Source organism: Emys orbicularis, chromosome 8 (genome assembly GCF_028017835.1).
Source record: "Emys orbicularis isolate rEmyOrb1 chromosome 8, rEmyOrb1.hap1, whole genome shotgun sequence".
Lineage (NCBI taxonomy): Eukaryota > Metazoa > Chordata > Testudines > Emydidae > Emys > Emys orbicularis.
The window spans coordinates 46,988,530-47,008,479 of NC_088690.1; the positions used below are offsets into that span (position 1 = coordinate 46,988,530).

At 42.4% G+C, this 19,950-nt stretch overlaps 1 protein-coding gene across 4 annotated transcripts in view; it reads left to right on the top strand.

The window, feature by feature from the left end:
- Nucleotides 1–834: 834 nt before the first annotated feature.
- Nucleotides 835–19,950, top strand: part of KCNT2 (potassium sodium-activated channel subfamily T member 2) — a 293,338-nt gene continuing 274,222 nt past the window's right edge. For all 4 annotated transcript variants that reach the window (XM_065409271.1, XM_065409272.1, XM_065409273.1 and 1 more), the window contains exon 1: nucleotides 835–929. In XM_065409271.1, the coding sequence (XP_065265343.1) occupies nucleotides 835–929 (95 nt within the window). The remainder of the gene's footprint in view (nucleotides 930–19,950) is intronic.

Consider the following 19,950-nt stretch of genomic DNA (forward strand, 5'->3'; position numbering starts at 1 on the left):
TGGGAATTGTGGGTGGACATTTAGGAAACCCCACAGTTCAATTTAACTAGTCCCTTAAGGGAGTTTGTATTGCAGGACACAGGTCCGTCCAGGTGCTTCCTCTCTATCTTCCAGCCTGGCCACACCCAGCTTCTGCCCCTCCCCTGTGCCAGCCTGGGTGTAGAGGTCCCCTGGTATCCTGGGGTAGGGATGGGCATGGTTACACGTGTCCCGTATATCCATATCTGGTGCAATGCCTCTCTCTGAAGGAGACTTTTGGGCATCCCTGAGACTATACCTGCATCCACAGGGCTCTGCTGCTGCTCCAGCCCTGTGTCTGGGATTGAGAAAATCCCACAGCTACATTATGCTAATATATTTAATCCCATTGGTTGGCGATGATAGATTCCCCTCACCTTCTCTGGGCTATGCTAATGAGAGTTAATCGCATTGGTTGGCCCGCCAGCGGCAGCTCCAAATATCATTTGCATGGCTGCGTATGGCAGGCATCTCTTTGTTGTCAACCCAGAGCCTGCGAGCTGTGTGTGCATCTAATGCAGCCCTGGTCCCTGCCTGTCCGCCGCACCTGCTTCCTAGAGAAAGGCTGCGAACAGCGGCGGCTGCAAGAAAATAACTTTCGACCCCGGTTCTCCTCGTTCTCCGTTCTGCAAGAGAGGCTGGGACTGGTTCAGATGCTGTGGAGCGTCCCCTTCCCAGCACAGGACTCGAGGCTGCTCTCTGCCTTTGTGTGTTTAACGCCGGCACTGGCTTGGGGCAACCCGTTCGGTTTCCTGCTTCCTTGTCGGATTGTTGCTATTTGAGCCGCGGGGGAGAGGCTTTGGCTGCCAGGGTAGGATGGTGGATCTGGAGAGTGAGGTGCCTCCTCTTCCTCCCAGGTACAGGTTTCGGGATTTGCTGCTGGGAGACCAAGGATGGCAGAACGACGACAGGTGAGTCTGGGGTTCAGCTCTGCTCTACGAACACGGCAGAGGGAGACAAAAGAGGGGTGGGGGTGGGAAGCAGGGATATGCTAACGACCATCCCTCTTCTTCCATTTTCTACAGGGAAATTCCTAGAAACGTCGGACCTGTTACTATTTACCGAGTTATGTAAATAGCAAATAGCACAGAGAGTCTTAGCCCATGTATAACAAGAAAACATTCACACACGCACAGAACCAATGTCTGAGTGCCTGTATATATAGAGAGAGACAGACACTCATCCAAAAAGGAGAGAAACTATCTTGATTCCTTCAGGGGACAGTCAAGCTGCTTTGTATCTTCCAAACAGTGAAGGAGGCTGACTTGACCGGTTGAAGTGCTCACCCTTAGACTAGGAAAATTGGCAATGGGGTCGGTCTCCCGTTTTGCTTCTCTAGCAGTCAGAGCTGCACTGATTTATGAATGCCCAGCGCCCTTGCTAGTAGACACTGATGCTGCTATATTGCAGCTCTCCACTGAAGATGAAAACACAAGTTGCAGAGTAGTAACTTTTAGTGGCCTAAAGAAAGAAACAGCACTGACATTTATTGTGCACTGCAATTGTATTGTGCTTCTGGATTCCTCCTGGTGTACAACAGATAAGAATTATTGCACACTGTGCTGAGTGAGAGAGGCAATTAAACATTGCTGTATATTGGTACACTATGTATTTGACTTCTCTAAGTGTATGAGAGTTACAAGACTAAACTCAATGTGACTATCAAATTTTTCCATAAGGTATTTAAATTTAAAAAAAAAATCTCGTCTAAGTCACAGAAACAGTCACATTCTGCATTTGAAACGTCAGACATTAAAACTTTCCCTGTGAGAGGCTATACTGATCATATACCTTCATTACAGAGCTACATGGGGCTCAGGCACCCACAGTGAGATCTTCAGTCTAGCACTGACATATGGTAACTTAGGGCAGTGGTTCTCAACCGGGGTCCGGGGTCCCCTGGGGGACCACGAGCAGGTTTCAGGGGGCTTGCCAAGGTTTCTGCCCTGGGCCTGAGGGCCAGCATTAGATTTGCTGGGGCCCAGGGCAGAAAGCTGAAGCCCCACGGCAAGGGACTGAAGCCCAGCACCCTGAGCCCCGCCACTCAGGGCTGAAAGTGAAGCCTGAGCAACTTAGATCTGCGGGGCCCCATGTGGCAGGGGGCCCGGGCCGTTGCCCTGCTTGCTACCCCCTAACAATGCAGAAAAACAGTTGTTGTGGCAGAAGTGAGCTGTGGAGTTTTTATAGTATGTGGGGGGTGGGGACCCTCCAAGAGAAAAAAGTTGAGAACCTCTGACTTAGGGCATATCTACACTGTGACAGGCCAGTCGTTGTTTGATTTATACATGCAACTATGGTAACACAACAGACCATTCCTCTATGTTAATACATGGATATCATGTAGTCCATGGATTCTCAACCTGAGGGTCAGGACTTGTAGGAAAGTTGTAATCATCTCCCCCACACCACCTTTATTTTTTGCTAGATAAGAAGGTCCCAAACTATTTTTCCTCTGTGGGAACATGGTGTCATATTATGGAAATAGTTGAGAATCACTAAGGTAGCAACAGTGTTTGCTGGTGATAATTCTACATATTTTGCCATCCAACTTACATGGTTTTGTAGGTGCACTTTTTTTCTTCAATCAGGATGGTAGACATAGATCTGAGGACCAATACAGTACTCTCATTTGTATTGTTTCAAGGACAACATGCAGGTTTAATTCTAAATCATGAAAAGGTTTTGTGTGTGTGTCAAGTAAATCAAATACTGGAAAGTGCTCCCCCCCAAATTAAAGTAATAAAACATTTTCTTTTTTAAAAAATGCTATTTTTATTATTTAAACTACTGTGTATCATCATCAGCAAGCTCTTCATTATAACATGCTAAATTAATACCTCCAGAGGACATCTATCTATGGGCAAGTCATTTTTCATTGGACAACATCTTTACTGCAGTAGTAAATCATAGCTGCTAATATACCTGTACATGATCTTATCATGCAGGGACTTGTAGTAGCAATGTCAATTTAAAAAAAAAATCACATGAAAAAACTGAAATATTCTTTTTCTATTCTGATACAAAGTATTGATAGTCAAGTGTCCAGTCTTGCTTGCATGTTAGTCAATGGTGAATCCAAATTGACTTCTAAGGTAATGGGATCTGGCCCCCCAAAAGATGTAGTGCATGAGACCTTCATTGGCAACTGAACAAACTGCAAGCATCTGTTGAGCTGTAGAATTTCCTGTTTGAAGTATGAATAATAAAAAGAGATGTAAAAATGTAAATGTTGCTACTTTGTATCACTCTAGAATTGCTGTTTATATTTTCTATGATTATTGGTTATTTTTAAACAGACAGCACTTTTACTGTAAACTCATACCCAGGGATTAATGCAAAGCAAAATGTTACTTTAAATTATTTATCAGTATTGGGTACTAAATTAAAACATGAAAGTGTTAAGATAAAGAATCTTGTTTACTACATTATTAAATCTGACAAAATGTGGATCACACTTCTTTTGCAAAAGTCTAAACCAATTCTGTACTGTTATTACTCTGACATTATCACTTATATGAATGATTGATATATGGTTTTGCATAGAGACTCTCATTCTGGGGACATTTTGGGAATATTACAAATACTTTCAGCACTTAATTTCTGGAAATATTTAATGAAGGGAGATTACATAATGTGGTCTCTAGGAATGCTGGTTACTGGTTAGCTGTTATTAGCTATTATTGAGTAGTCACAAAACTGATGCTACACTAATATTGCATACTTATTTCTGAATGTCATCTGTTTTATTAGTGTGCTACATAAACATGAATTTGTTTTTGACAGACCATAGTTCTATTCTTCTTTTGGGTACAATATTCATTTTTGCTTAAATCCCTCTTTCCTGACATTCTTGTGCACCCGGTTCACCTAAATTCAGAAAGCAGGAGTTAATGTAAAGACCTTTAATATTTATATCTGTATGTCACCAGGCCTAAAATGTAATTTATGTGTGAGTGTCAAGCATGATGTATTAATTAGGTTAGTGGTTCTCAAACTATTTACCATTCACACCACCGTCTTTTCAAAGGACATGAGTTCAAGTCCCATCTTATATTCTAAAGTCAATATTCATGTATATCAACTATTAATGGAATACCTGAATTCTAAAATACTTGTCTTGTGTCTGGAAAAAACACATACACCATGAAAATACTTTATATGCTGTTCCTTTTCATAAAGAAGCCAAAAATCTAGGGAGTTGCAACTTAAGTTCTTCCTTTTGGAGAGCTCTGAATGTGATTTGTTGGCACTGGAAAGTGAGAAGACTGTTCATCAGACCAGACCACCTCCCACAGTACCCTAGTAACATGCCAGTCCTCTCCAGGCTCCAGAGCCCATTCAGCATTAAGGAAATACCATTCCTCTGCCACAGAGTCATCCAGAACATCCTTCACTTCCCTATCAGATGCCTTTCTGATCCCAGGCTCAATAGGGCTCATGTATGCCCACCCTCCAAATTCCCCTGAAGGTCAAGCCAGACACAGCTCTAATGAAAATGATAGGCCAGCATGGCCCTGACATTTTTGCTACACTGACCTCATGAATCTGAGAACAAAACCTCAGCCAGTAGTATGGGAGAAATTGAGGCCTTCATGGCAGGACCACCTTCTACAGTATTCCAAAATGGCACAGTGACTAAGACCTTACTCAAGGTTTTTACCTAAAATGGTGTCTGACTTTCATCTTAACTAGATGATCCACATACCTGTCTTCTTCCCCAAGTTTCATGCCAAATGGAGAGAGGCTAAACTCTACCCGTTGGATGTTGTCAGGTCTGTTTCTTACTATATACACAGAACAAAGCCATTTAAGAACTCTCCTAGATTGTTCCTTACATTTGCTGACATAAAGAAAGATCAACCTATGTTCACCCAAAGGATGTCAAAATGGATCTCAAACTGTGTGAAAATATGCTTCATGATGGGTCACTTAGACAGACACACATGGAAAGATTAAGACCCATTCCACCAGAGCTCAGGCAGTCTCTGCTGATTCCCTGTGAGGTGTCCCAATCTCATTGATTTGTAGAGCAACTACCTGAAGTTCAGCTGACAGCTTCTCCCAGCACTACTGCTTGCTTGAGGGCTCTAAATCCCATGCCCACTTTGGCAGATCTGTCCGGCAGTCATCATTGAAGTAGACTGAGCATCTAACTTCTTGCTGGAGGTCTCCAGATCCAAAAACCAGTTTGGCAGAGCTGTCCTGCAGTCCATAATCCCAATAGACTCTGAGCACCACCTCCGGAATACAAATCTGCTTGTGAGTGAGTCACCAGAAGCGGAATACATGTGGACAATCACTCAAAGAACAGCAGTTTTCCTACAGTAACTGTGGTTCTTTCAGATGTGCGTGAACATGTATTCCACAACCTGCCCTCCTTCCCTACGACTGCCAAGTCCTTAGCAATAGACATTCTGTCTTAGCAAAAGAACTAGAGTGAAGGAACTGGAGACTGCCCCCCTTTTATGCCCTTCTCTCTGAGATGCTGGAGGGCATGTTGAGCACTGGTATGAACCCAACAGACTGCTATTTCTGGAATTTCTTTGGGGATATTTATTTTTGTTGTCTAGTGTTCTCTAGTTTTCTATATTTTAATAGGTATTATTAAATCATAGATATTTGCTTACTTAAAATCCATAAATTCCTACAAGCCACTCAGTTTCTTGCTTTGCAACTAAAGACAGTGTAAACACCACTGTTCTTTGGTTAGTCAGAAGCTCGGTCAGTCTTGCAACTGATAGAAAAAGTATTCAACATATGGTTCAGCTATTTTCATATTTAAAACTTGTTATTTTCCTTTAGTAATGCTGGCACAGGTCACCAGAAATAGGCTTCAAAATTAAATTGAGATAAATGGGGTTCTTCTTAGAAACATATTCCATCTTTATTCTGTGCATGGAACTACTGTTCCATTTATAAAAATTTTCAGAGTGGTAGCCGTGTTAGTCTGTATCAGCAAAAAGAACGAGGAGTACTTGTGGCACCTTAGAGACTAACAAATGTATTTGGGCATAAGCTTTCGTGGGCTTAAATCCACTTCATCGGATCCATGCAGTGGAAAATACAGTAGGAAGATATATATACACAGAGAACATGAAAAAAATGGGTATTGCCATACCAACTATAACGAGACCAGTTACGGTGGGCTATTATCCGCAGGAGAAAAAAAACTTTTGTAGTGGTAATCAGGATGGCCCATTTCACAGAGTAAAATATGACCATGTATCACTGTTTTATTCTGTCCATCAGCAGACTGAAAAAGACAATAATGAATTGGTTTACAGTGACATGCTCCATACTCACATCTGTGCCTAAATGGCACAGTTTAGCCCAAAAGTCTTAGGTAAATGTAAAATAATAAATCTCAATGTGATTAAATAGACATCTCAGTCTCATCCTCCTTTCTGCCTAACATACTGTTATCCTTTTGACCTGAACGGTTAGCCAATATTCAGAACCTTGTAGATTGTTTCCATTAATAGAGAGAAACTGATGGGACTTCCTACAGCTTTCTGTCCACTTCCGTGGAGTTTCTGCTGCTTCTGTCTCTCTCACACACAGCTCCATCAAACAGTACCCAGCTCCTTTGTTTGCATTCAGCCCCAGTGAAACTCTTCTGCTTAGATAGCTCAAATTCCTGAGTGGACTTGCACATGACCTGCCTTTTGGGTGGTGACTCCTATTGTTTCAGCTATCTTATTCCATAAAGTAGCTTAATTGCTTTTTACATTTATCCTACATGAAGTGTAGTTATCTCACCCACTAGCTTCAAAGTTTCACTGAATGTACCAGTACATTATCCAATAAAATGTTCCTGCTGTCATAAAGTCTGGTAAACATCAGTTCTTAGTACCTTTAATTAGGTTGAAAAACAACATGCTTAAGAACTGAAAACATCCAATTTATTGAAGACATAAAGATGCTTAACAACCTGGAGAGATCATTTAACTTGAGTTAAAAAAAGTGTTTATTTTTGCTGCCCTTGTTAGCTCATGGATACAGTGATGAGTCTATTAATGAGAAATGTGTATCTGGAGTCTATATACAGGTCAAAGAATGATCAGAGCAGATAATACTAGAATTTCAAAGAAAGGAATTTTATTACCGGTATTTTAAAAAACAAAAACAAAAACATAAAAACCCACACATTATATAGCAATGGATTCCACTGAATTTCCAGTAAAGTCAAAAGGTAAAAATTCAGTTCCACGAGTGCAATATATGGTAGAATTTGGCTCTAATTCATCAAAGCACTTACGCATCTGCTTAACTTTAAGCACTTGCTTAAATATGTTTAATTTAAGCATATACTTTAAAAGGTAAGATTTATTTCAGTGCTTTGTTGAATAGAAGCCTTAATGCAATGTGCACAGGAATCTGTGAAGAGACATACTGGGCCAAAATGTGTTGTACTATGGAAAGAACCTCCAAACTAGTGCACATTAGCATTACAAAAACTCAGCAAGTTTCTCCTGCTCATTCTTGCCAGCAATCCCATATCCCCTGCCTCTCCCCCAAAATCCCGCCACAGTCAAACATGCAGATTATTCCTATATACTGCTCTGAGTTAAATGAAGATCCAGCCCAGGATCAAGAGAACAAATACAAGCTTGGAATTTCCTTCCTGAGCCGTTCTATGAAGTCTTCATCAATGATGGCTAATGATACAGGCCAAATTTAATATCCAAGGTCCTAATTACTTTACAAAGAAGATGCCACTAATTGAAGAAAAATGAGTAGTTCAGTGGAACAACTTTTTCTTAGTTTTTTTAAGAGCAACATATATAGATGATTTTTAAACTGTGCATCTTTTACTAGCAGGGTGAAATTTATCCCAGGGCAGGGGGCTCATAAAAGACTATGCATCCCCTTAATCACTTTAGATTTAAGAAATATTTAAAAAATGCATAGGGCCTTTAGTAGGCCTCCATACTGGGATGACTTTCTCCTGCAGTGAACATTTCTGATACTACTGATTAAGACTACGAAGTACACATTATTCTGCAAAATTGCTAACCTAGTACACTGTCTGATGTTTGAGCAAGTCACCATACTGTGTAGCAGTCATTTCAGTTTGCACTGACATTTTACCCTATTGACTCGCCAGATTTAATGTCGGACAATATACAAAGCTGATATGATTTTAGAAGCTCTCAAGATTAGTGTGTTATTTCTATAATGCAGACTAAAAATTATTGACTCCAAACAGATTTGAAGTACTATTAATAAACACAACATTTTGGAATTCTTCCATTTGTTATTCAAGTAACAAATATTTTGTATTTTCTGTAACACTAGAACAGAAACTGGTATTTCCCAATACCATTTTTCCCCTCTTTTTTGTAAAAACACATTTAACAACAAGTGTAGGTAGATACCATTAGTGCATTTCACATACTGTTTCTATGTCAGGAAAAACAGTCTGGGTCATTTTTATACAGTGCATATTTTCAGGCCAGAATTGCAGTGCTAAATATCAGCAAATGTAAGTACTGGTCTTAGAAAAAGACATTTAAGGGATTAAAGAAAAATCAGGTTTCCCTTCTGATGTGCTTACTACTCAAATAAAAGAAAGAATTACCACCTATCTGCAAATGAAAGGGATTCTGATCATTTACAACACCTCCGCACATTAGCTGGACAATTGCACTGCTGGCTGTCATAGTGATTGATGGCTTTTGCTGAGCAATTCTCTTATGTAAATCTCAGAACTCAGATTTCAGAGTGGTAGCTGTGTTAGTCTGTATCAGCAAAAAGAAGGAGGAGTACTTGTGGCACCTTAGAGACTAACAAATTTATTTGGGCATAAGCTTTCGTGGGCTAAAACCCACTTCATCGGATGCATGCAGTGGAAAATACAGTAGGAATATATATATACACAGAGAACATGAAAAAATGGGTGTTGCCAAACAGTCTCTATGCAAAAGAATAAATGGACACAAATCAGACGTCAAGAATTATAACATTCAAAAACCAGTCGGAGAACACTTCAACCTCCTCCTCAGTTACAGACCTAAAAGTCGCAATTCTCCAACAAAAAAACTTCAGAAACAGACTCCAGTGAGAAACTGCAGAATTGGAATTAATTTGCAAACTGGACACCATTAAATTAGGCTTGAATAAAGACTGGGAGTGGATGGGTCATTACACAATGTAAAAACTATTTCCCCATGCTAATTTTCCCCCTACTGTTACTCACACCTTCTTGTCAACTGTTTGAAATGGGCCATCCTGATTATCACTACAAAAGTTTTTTTTTCTCCTGCTTATAATAGCCTACCTTAATTCATTAGTCTCGTTATAGTTGGTATGGCAACACCCATTTTTTCATGTTCTATGTGTATATATATCTTCCTACTGTACTTTCCACTGCATGCATCCGATGAAGTGGGTTTTAGCCCATGAAAGCTTATGCCCAAATAAATTTGTTTGTCTCTAAGGTGCCACAAGTACTCCTCATTCTCTTTTCTCAGAACTCACTTTCACAGTCATTTGATCTGCCATAGTGTGAATTATTGAGTGAAGCTCTGTTTTGCCATGCACCTTGTGATTGTTACACTGCCAGGGAGAGGAGGGGAAACCCAGATGTTTCTGAATCAAGTGATCTAAAATACCTGAATTTAGATTCAACTTCATTAAAATTTATGGTTTCCTCAAAAGAAAAGGCATATTAAAGAAACACGTAAGTCAATTTGTCCTCCTAATTTCAGAAAACAATATATTCACTTCTATCCATTCTATGCTAAAGTATTTAAGGACTTTAAGCAAATACTAGATAGCTTTTGATTTGTCACTGCAGGTACAATTTTCAAAAGCAATTAAGTAACCTAGGACCCTAAATTTCATTTTCAAAATTGACTTTCAATAAGACTTTGGCTCCTAAATTTGTAAATCATTGTTGAAAGTGGGACTACAGTGTTGTTGAAAGTATTACTCTACATCTGTACTTAGGCAGAATTTCCCCTTTGCCATACGGTTACTGTTTTGCAGTGTCCATCCTTGTGCAGCCCTGAAACCTGAGGTATTTGCATTACAGCGTACTATCTCTCTCTCTCATATCTCACTCATTACCATCACTCCTGCCTGGGTGGGGGAGGAAGGAGTCCTTGCGCTTTGAGAAAGAGTTATACTTAGGGGGCTTGGCCATCTGGGCCAATTAATGTCCAAAGATTTCCAGGGAAATCCTCATGCCTGAGTTCCCCCTGGAATTCCATTACTATTGGTTGCTTATTGTAAATTAATAGAAGTTGGCGCTGAATTTATTTACCCCTATTGATTGCTGGGGACTGATACCATAGAGTCCAGACAACATAGCATTCATGTATTTTGCTTGCTAAACCAGTATAAGCTATACTGGCAAGAACACTTTTTTTTTTTTTGCTGGTATAACTGCAGCTACACTAGGAGGGTTTTGCCAGTATAGCTATACCAGCAAAACTTTTCTAGTGTGGACTAGGCCTCAGTGGCGCTGGTCTAGATTTGTGAATTTTGGGGTATCTCCATTCAGCGATGAGGATGACTTAGCCCATTATATATGAAAGGGTTTGTTGTCTTTCAGAGTGAAAAGATGCCATATAAAACATTTTATATATAAAAATGTACAAAATATGTTTATAAATTTTTATGCATATTACATGAAATTTGGAATGCGGAATGCACTATGCTGGTATATGGGGGAATTGTAATTCCCTCTCAAACAGTTTCTCAGATGGCTTCTCTTTCTTCCAATGATTATTAATTTATATCAGTGAACTTTGTTTCTGTAATGCAGGGAACCTCTGTCTATCCATACTTTTGGGATGACTCTTTTGGGCTATTCCACAGTCGTGGAACAACTGATAGTGTTTAATCAATGTGTGATATCCTTGCCCCCTTAAACTCTGTAACAAAGGAGGTCAACAACATCCCTTGAGTATCAGAAGTTACTACATCAGAAGCATCAAAATAAGACTATTATGAGACAGTCCTACCAACCACTTGTCAGACATACATCCAGTTTCTATGTATTGTCCATTAGTAAAGGCTACCTTTTTGTGGATGAATTCTGTGGTATGTAGACTGAATATAAAAGCTTGTGTTGATCCATTAAATGGTTAAAAAGTGATTCCCTAACCCTATATACAAACACATGAACAAGTAAAGTCCTACCCAGAGGCCTAAACACCATGGTCTGATAGCTTGAATATTCTTTAAGAAGAGCACAACCTAGGTAACACAAATTCTGTTGTACAGAAGCTTCAATACAGAATGCTTTAAAACAGCTGATAAAGACTTCAGCCTCCCTCATGCAATCATCCACTGATTATGTTTAGCGCATAACTCCTTGGTGGGAAGTTGCAGTAAAATGGAAACAGTCATTAAGAGACAAAAGTACCATTTATATTTATGGAGATACAAAAACAGTGATTTTGTATTATTATTATTTTCCAGTAAACGTTTCCTGAGGGACAAATCCTGCTTTCTCCTCTGGGGATATTTTAAGGGAACTGCTACAGTTTCACAGTGGAGATGGGGGCAGGTGGTAAGGAGTTCATGCATGAGAGCTTGTACCCCATAATCCCTGTACCATGACTCTTTTTGCACCAGTATAGAGAGGTGGTTTATACATGGCATGGTGGTAGATCAATAATATTGTGAGCAGGGTGAAACCTTGTTGCGGGTTGAGTTAAAACCTCAGTAAAACTGATGTGTGAATGCACCCTTCACTTAAGATAGTTGTAAGAAACACTTAAGGTGCCACACCTAAAACAAGGCCTAATAGGATATATCTAAACTGCAGCTGGGAGTATTTGCTTCCCAGCATGGGTAGACAGACACATGATAGTTCTGCTTGAGCTAACATGCTAAAAATAGCAGTGTAGACAATGCAGCATGGATGGCAGCACAGGCCAGCCACTCAATGGCTCTTAGAGGTCGGGCGGCATGTACTTAGAGTGGCAAGGTGTCTGGTTTTCGACCGGAAAATCCAGTTGAAAAGGGGGGGGCCTGAGTGTTCGGTCAGATCTGACTGGATACCCGAAGTCCAGTTACTGCAGGTGAGGGAGGCGGGGAGGTGCCGGTCATCACCCGCACCAACCCCTACTCAGCCAGGGCTGCCTCCTACCTGTGTCGGGCAATTACAGCTTCCAGTACTGGCTCTGCAGGAGAGTCCCTCCCAACCCAGGTAGAGGGGAATGGGGAAGAGGACAAAGCAGCAAGCAATGGGGGGACAGGGGGAGAGGCGGGGCGTGCGAGGGGCAAGGGAGGTTCTGGCACTCCTGCTGGAGTGCCCGGTTTTTAAATATTACAAAGTTGGCAACCCTACAATATACTCTGGCAGTTAGCCCATGCTGCTGCCCATGCCACCACGTTCACACTGCTACTTTTAGCACACTAGCTCAAACAGAGTTAGTGTGTGCCTGTCTACCTGAGCTGGGAGGCATGCTCCCACACACCCATATCGTCTACCCAGAAATTAGCACCATGTGCAGAAGGTGTTCCACTGGGTATTGTGACCAAGGGTGCGTCGGTGTGTGAGAGAGACAGAAAGAAGACAAGCTGAGTGCAGAGAATAGCAGAGAGACAGAGGCAAAAAGCAAGAAAGCCAAGCAGCAGCGTATAAGCCCAGTGTATGACCCTAGTGAGTTTTTGCGTCTGGTGTTGTATAAAGAGGCTTGAGGCTATTTTCAAAGAAATTATCCTTTTGTTTTGATTCCTCCTGCAGTTGGAGAAGCAGGAGTTTGTATATTCCTTGTAATCAAACAAGATTGCATCAAATGAAAATTCCAGACTCCATAGTCAATTTCTACCCCCAGCTGGATCATCCTCAGGGCCCTAAACTCTGATGAGACACTCGGGTCAAAAAGAGGCAACAATAATAATGCAGATCTACTGGCCAACTCCATAGCATAAGGGAATGGTGCAGCTGACAATAAAGGCAACTGCAGTTTTAGGGCAGCATTAGTGAGCTTGGAGCAGCTGTGCTAGGTGCTCTCTAGGAGGATTCTCCACCCTGTGCCAAACCTGTTTGTTTGCTCTCTGTGCAGGGGAGAGAATTTGGTCCTTTGCTATTTAGGTTATAAAACAGGTGATTACATTTCTATTTTCTTTCAAGTAACTCTGACATTAGAAACACTGAAGTTCCTTCTAAAATACAGTGCAGAGACGCTGTCTTTCTGAGTTGCTGGGGGGGTGCTCGACCCCTGTTCTGCCCCAGACCCCTCCCCCATTCCACCCCCACCCGCCCCGCCTCTTCCTGCTCCCGCTCTGCCCCTACTCCACCTCTTCCTGCCCCATTCCTACCCCTTTGCTGCTTGCTGCTGAACAGCTGATCACTGGCAGGAGGGAGGCACTGGGGGGAGGGGGAGGAGCTGATTGGGGAGGCTGCCAGTGGATGCTGAGCATCCACTTTTTTTTTTCCTGTGGGTGCTCCAGCCCCAGAGTCAGCACCTATGGTACAGTGTCGGTTTAAATATTTACCTTGTAAACACCTTTTAAAAATTATGTCACTCTCATGCTCCAGTCAACAATCTAAAATGTTATGTGGCTCCCTCCCCATTTATCCCAGCTATCCCCTGTGATTAGAGTGAAATTGCAGCAAAGAATACATATACAACCTCACCAAACCAAGTCTTATGGAAATACAAATGGGAAAAAGCATCAAGCTGAGTTGCAAATGGAAAAAAAGATCAATTTTTTTAACTCTGTCCATATTGTTTTTTTATTCTCCGTTCCCTGGTAGCATACACCACACTGCCTGATTCTGCAAGGTGCTCAGCACCTTAACTCCCACTGAATTCAACAGGAGCTCATGAAGTTCAGTGACTCCCAGAAGTGTTCAGCAACTTGCACTATCAAGCTCATATATACCTATAGCAGAGACCTAGAATACGACCTTCTAGAAGCTATTGTATATATCTGCTATATAACTCTTAAGGGAAAAACACACAAACCATCAAAAGACACATTTTTCAAATTGGAAATACAATGTTTAAATATAGGCATCCTTTTTGCAGATGTTTTCCAGATTTGTATTGCTATTTTGTGCTCTTTGTAGTCAGTTGACCAAGACAATTGAAAATAGAACAAAATATTCCATGCTGTGCAGAAATGCAGAAATTGATAAATCAGCAAGTTTTTACATAAAGAACAGCAAGAGCTTTATATAGATATTCCAGCCTTACAAGGTCTTGAGTCTGAAGCTAATCACCCAAGGTTAGTTCATTGGTAAGATCTCTGATTTACACTGAAGAATTTACAAAATGTAATTAAAACATTGATCCTAAAATCCATTTTTAACATGACAATTATTTGTTTTGTGTGACGGTTACTGAAACTGACAAAAGTTTGCAGGTAAAAGTTATGAAATAATTAGCAAAAAGCCATCTGAAATGATCCAAACCTCAATCAAAAAGTGTTAAATTCATTTCAAAGGGTAAATTAGTTTAAGTAAATTATTTATGGAATGCTTTGTATTAGAGTGTGGCAGTTCATTGCTCGAAGTGCAGAGAGCAGACAGAGTAATCTGAATCTGTGTTGGATTTATAATTACATTTGAATCAGTGAATTGTGTCAGTTATTGGTTACTAGAAATCAGGTGATTTGTTCATCTTCCTAACCAACAAAATTGGTTCTTAAGCCCTCTTAAGAATAGGGTCTTCATTGTTGCTAGAGCAGGGTATTTATCTTGTTGGAGGAGGAGCAAGGAAGAGGTGGCAGAAGTGCACTGTGGGGCAGGGGGGATGCTGCCAGGGGCTTGGTACCTCATAGACCTTGGGCCAGGGTGAAATGAGGGTCAGAGATTCTTAAGACCTCAGGTTCCCCCAAAAAGGCAGTGCCACTCTGCAGCAGCAGGGGAGAGAGAGACAAAGCTGGGGCCAGAGGTGAATAGTATGCTCCTTTGCATTCCCAGACACCTGAGGTACTAGACCTAGTAGATTCCTCCCCCACCCACCCACCCAGCCACATGAGCTGAAATCTGAATTCAGACTTCCTCCCCATCATGGAAACCATGTACCACTAAACAGGGTGGGCAGCAATTAGGTCGATCCTCTTCTGTAAGTGACAGAAAGGAATCTGTTCTGCTGATCCTCCTCCCCTCCAGCAAAAAAAAAAAAAAAAAAAAAAAAAGTGCAGTGTTCAGTTACTTTGTGTAGAGATAAATATCTCTAAGGGTATGTCTAGACTGCCAGGAGAGACCTGTGGCACGGTAGCGGCTGGCCTGGGTTAGCTGACTGTGACTTGCGATGCTCAGACTGTGGGGCTAAAAATAGCAGTGTAGACATTCTGAGACCATGCGAGGGAGAAGGGTCTTAGAGCCAGGGCTCCAGCCTGAGCTCAAATGTCTACATGGCTATTTTTAGCTCTGTAGCCTCAGCCCCACAAGCGGCAGTCAGCTAACTCAGGCCAGCCTCTACCATGCCGCGGGTCTGAGACTTGGTGCCTTAAGTTTTTTTTATTGCAGTATAGACAATAAGGGTCTGATTTGGTACTAAAGACATGACTAGGCTGACTCAAATAGAAGCAAGAACAGGCCTTGAGTGAGACTAATAAGCATTAGTAACATTCAGTATCTAATGTTAGGTATTAATATTAAAAGTCTGGAAGTGCTAACAGCATCTGCCATCTAGCACTATGTTTTCTACTAGCACATATAGGAGAGAGGAGGAAAGACTGGCAAAGGGATTGGTATGTGAGAAGAGCATCTCTTGACTGTCGCATACAAGTAAGATTACCTGTAAGTAAGAATGTCACTGGAAAATATTGATTCAGATGACCAGAAAATGGCAGGAGTTATAAGGGAAGCTGAGTCACCTAAACTAAGGGAAGGAAAGAAAATAGGGGTAACATGACCATTTCTTTAAAAAAATGTAACACCTACTTTTCCACCACCAGTGGTGAACATTGTCCCACTTCAACAAATACAGTTTCCATCATAGCTGCAGCTAAAGCTACCACAGTCACTGGTGTTTTTAATTGCATCAGGAACTTAAAAAACAAAACAAAACAAAAAACCTTACAGAGGAGGAAGACATTATTAAAAGAAACCTCAAATCAAATGTGCACTTTATCTATGCAGATATGGTTTGAATAGCTCAGTAATCAGCCTGTGGGGACATTCAGCTAAAATCAAAAAACTAAACAGACTTTTAAAAAAAAGTAATTTCTTGATGACTCCTCAGAGTTTTCAGGCCACTTCCAAGTTTGCTGTGAATGCCTCAGAATGCATTCTTTTGGGAGCCCCAGATAGTGGGAAAATTCAGTGGTTACACTGAGCAAGCCCCCAGGGCACATAGTAAGTAATTGTTCAAAGACATGGCACAATTTTCAGAGTTTCCTTTTAGTATTTTAAACTAATAAAATTTACTTTGAAAACTAAGATGTTGGGGACCTGATTCTATTCCCCTTACTCATGCTGAGCAGTATTTTGTTCCCTAAGTAATCAAAGGGGATACACACAGTAAAATGCTACTCACAGACTAAGAGTGGGCCAAATCTGTCTCTTAATATTTTATTTTAAAAAGGTATATAATTTAGACTTTCTTAAAATAATACAGGAAACTTTTAAAACTATGCCTTAGGAGGCTTAGGTGAAAAGGAATGGCTTAACCTCAGGCTTTAAGAGCTAGCTCAGTACAATACCATACAGAATCCCATTTTCTCTGGTACTGACAGAAAATTCAACCACCAGATGAAGTCCTGGGAGAGCAAAAAAATAATGGTTTCCTTATTTTGAGTTCAGTACTCCCCACAGGCTCGCTAATGGGGCATTTTTAAAATTTTATTGAAAAATAATGTAAAATAACAGCCATACATAACATGCATAACAAGCTGCGTTTGATGGGAAGAAAGTAATTCCACTCCACAGCCAGATATAATATAGTAATTGCCTATTTTATGCAACCAGTCTTACCTTACAATTGCCATGCATTCTGTTCTCCATCAGCACTGTCATGCTGAGGAAAAGGATCCTACTCCATGTGATACCAGAGAAACAAGACTAAGCCCTGGTCTACACTACACAATTACTTCAGTATAATAATCCACACCCCCTGAGCAATGTAGTTTTAACGATCTATGTGCTGGTGTAGACAGCGTTATGTTGGCTGGAGAGCTCTCTTCTGTCGGCATAGAGCATCTTCATTAGAGCACTACAGCATTTTAAGTGTAGACTTGCCCAGACAGATACAAACTCATACATGCGATTTAGGGACTGATGCTGCTGTGCTGAGCATGTCCAGCTCCTGTTGACATTGAAGAGTGAATTAAGTCCTTGCACTCCCTTGTCACACTTCCTTCTGTTGAAGCTTCAGGCATGACAAATGTATTTGTTGTTGGACTTTTGTTTTTATGCAGTGTTCTATTAAGCTTACTTTCTCTTATCTCTGTTGCCTTATTTGTATCTGTCTATTTGGTAAATAATTGTCTGTGTCACTTGTATGACTCTTGAAACAGCAGAAGCTAATTCTGCAAGGTGCTGAGCTCCCACAGCAGCCACTAACTTCAGGGGGAAAACAGTGGTATCTCATATGCTGTTCCTCTGTCATGACTGCTTGACATTGCTAACATTTAAATGGCAACTTCAGCATGTTATATGATTCAAGATGGCAAGTCCAGAGTCCTTGAGTATGTAACAAAAAATGATGATCCATAATGGCTAATGTAAGCCAAAAAACAGAATATGAAAATGAAGTGTAAAACACTTGTGCAAATGTAGCTGATGGAAAGGTCTTTAATGTGAATTAGGAAAAGGTCAAAGTTACTGTAAGCTCAAGACAAACCTGTTGCATTTGAAATGTAAAGTATTAAGAATTAAATTATATTCATCTATGGTTCTATAGCATAATGCAATTAAGACCATTCATAGGATCTTAACTTCTCTGGAGGCATAGGTGCTGGAACTAGGGGTCCTGGGGGTGCTACCGCACCCCCTGGCTTGAAGTGGTTTCCATCATATACAGGGTTTAGAGTTTGGTTCAATGGCTCTCAGCACCCCCATTATAAAAATTGTTCCAGCACCTCTGTCTGGAGGAATCAGTTTTGGGGAAAGCTAAATGAGGATTCAGAGTTTATTCTGAAGTACGACATAGGTGTGCAGTTTCAGACTATCTGCACCTGTAATTTCCCCTCCTCCCCAATGTCCACTCTAGGAGTGCCCAATCAAAACTCCAGTCTCTAGCCATCACCCATCTCTGGGCAGGGACCCTTGTCCTATTTCCTCTGGACCAGGGAGTCTTAAGGCTGTACAGCTCTCTGCCTTACACTGCAATATCCTCAGCAAGCCCATTTGCCTGAAGGCCAGGGTCTGTGCTTTGCATTCTCTCCGAGGGCTATAAATGGTGTATTGCCAGCATTTACAAGTTACCACACAACTCTTTCTAAGCAGACACATTTATTTTTAAGGTAAAAGTATTACAGAGAAAACATAATAAAAACAACAAACAGATACAAACACCACACCAAACACACCAGGAGTCACCCATCAATCTTATGGGGCCCTAGAAGACCAAAGTCTTTCCAACCCTTCTGCAAGGTTGGGGCCTTCTCTTGGACAGAAGGTCCAGTCCATTTGCTGGATCAGAAAGAAGGCCCCGAGTCAGTTTAAATGCAGCCTTATTATGACAAAACCCCTTTCTGTGTCTGTTGGTCTCTGGAAAAAACAATTTATCAAATATATGCAAGCCGCCCCGAGGGTAGGGTGACCAGGTGTCCAGTTTTTGACCAGAACACCTGGTCGAAAAGGGACCCTAGCGGCTCCGGTCAGCACCACCGACTGGGCTTTTAACGGCCCAGTCGGCGGTGCTGCGGAACTAAGGTAGGCTAGTCCCTACCTGTCCTGGGGCACTGCGCTGAGCCCCAGAAGTGGCCATCAGGTCCGGCTCCTAGCAGGGGGGCCACGGGGCTCCACGCGCTGCCCGAGCATTGGTTCCCAGCCAATGGAAGCGGGGGGTGGGGGTGGTGCCTGCAGGCAAGAGCAGTGCACGCCATGGAACCTCCTGCCCCTCCCCCCCCACCTAGGAGCCAGACCTGCTGGCCACTTCCGGGATGCAGCATGGAGCCAGGACAGACAGGGAGTCTGCCTTAGCTCTGCTGTGCCGCTGACTGGGAGCCACCCAAAGTAAGCCCGTGCCCCAACCCCGAGCACCAACCCCCTGACCCAGCCCTCAGCCTCCCCAAACTTGGAGCCCCCTCCTGCACCCCAAACTCCTCATCTCCAGCCCCAGCCCAGAGCCCGCACCCCCTTTGCACCCTAACCCCCTGCCCCAGCCCAGAGCCCCCTCCCATACCGTGAACCCCTCATCCCTGGCCCACCCCCTCCTGCCCCCTCCATCACTCCAAATACCTTGGCCCCAACCCTCAGCCTGCAGCCCCCTCCTGCACCCCAAACACTTTATCCCTGGCACCACCCCAGAGCCAGCACCCCTAGCCCAGAGCCCTCACCCCTCCCACACCCCAACCCCATGCCTCAACCACAGCCCCCTCCCACATTTCAAATCCCTCAGCCCCCAGCCTGAAGCTCCCTCCACCCCAAACCCCTCATCTCCCGCCCCCTCCCACACCCTAACTCCCTGCCCCAGCCCGGAGCTCCATCCCACACCCTGAACCCTCATTTCTGGCCCCACCCCAGAGTCTGCACCCCCATTTAGAGCCCTCACCCCCTCACACTTCCCAACCCCCTACCCCAGCCCAGTGAAAATGAGTGAAGGTGGGGGAGAACAAGCCACTGAGGGAGGGGGAATGTAGTGAGTGGGGGGGCAGGGCCTCAGGGAAGAGGCGGGCTAGGGTGTTTGGTTTTGTGCGATTAGAAAGTTGGCAACACTACCCAAGGGATGGTAGCTCTCTAGAAGTGTTTACAACCTAAGTGATTCCCCTTAGTTACCCTCCATTGTTTTGGTTCCTGGAGGACTGTGGTAACCCTCCCCACCCAGAGTTGTATGTAGTCCCTGGCCCAAA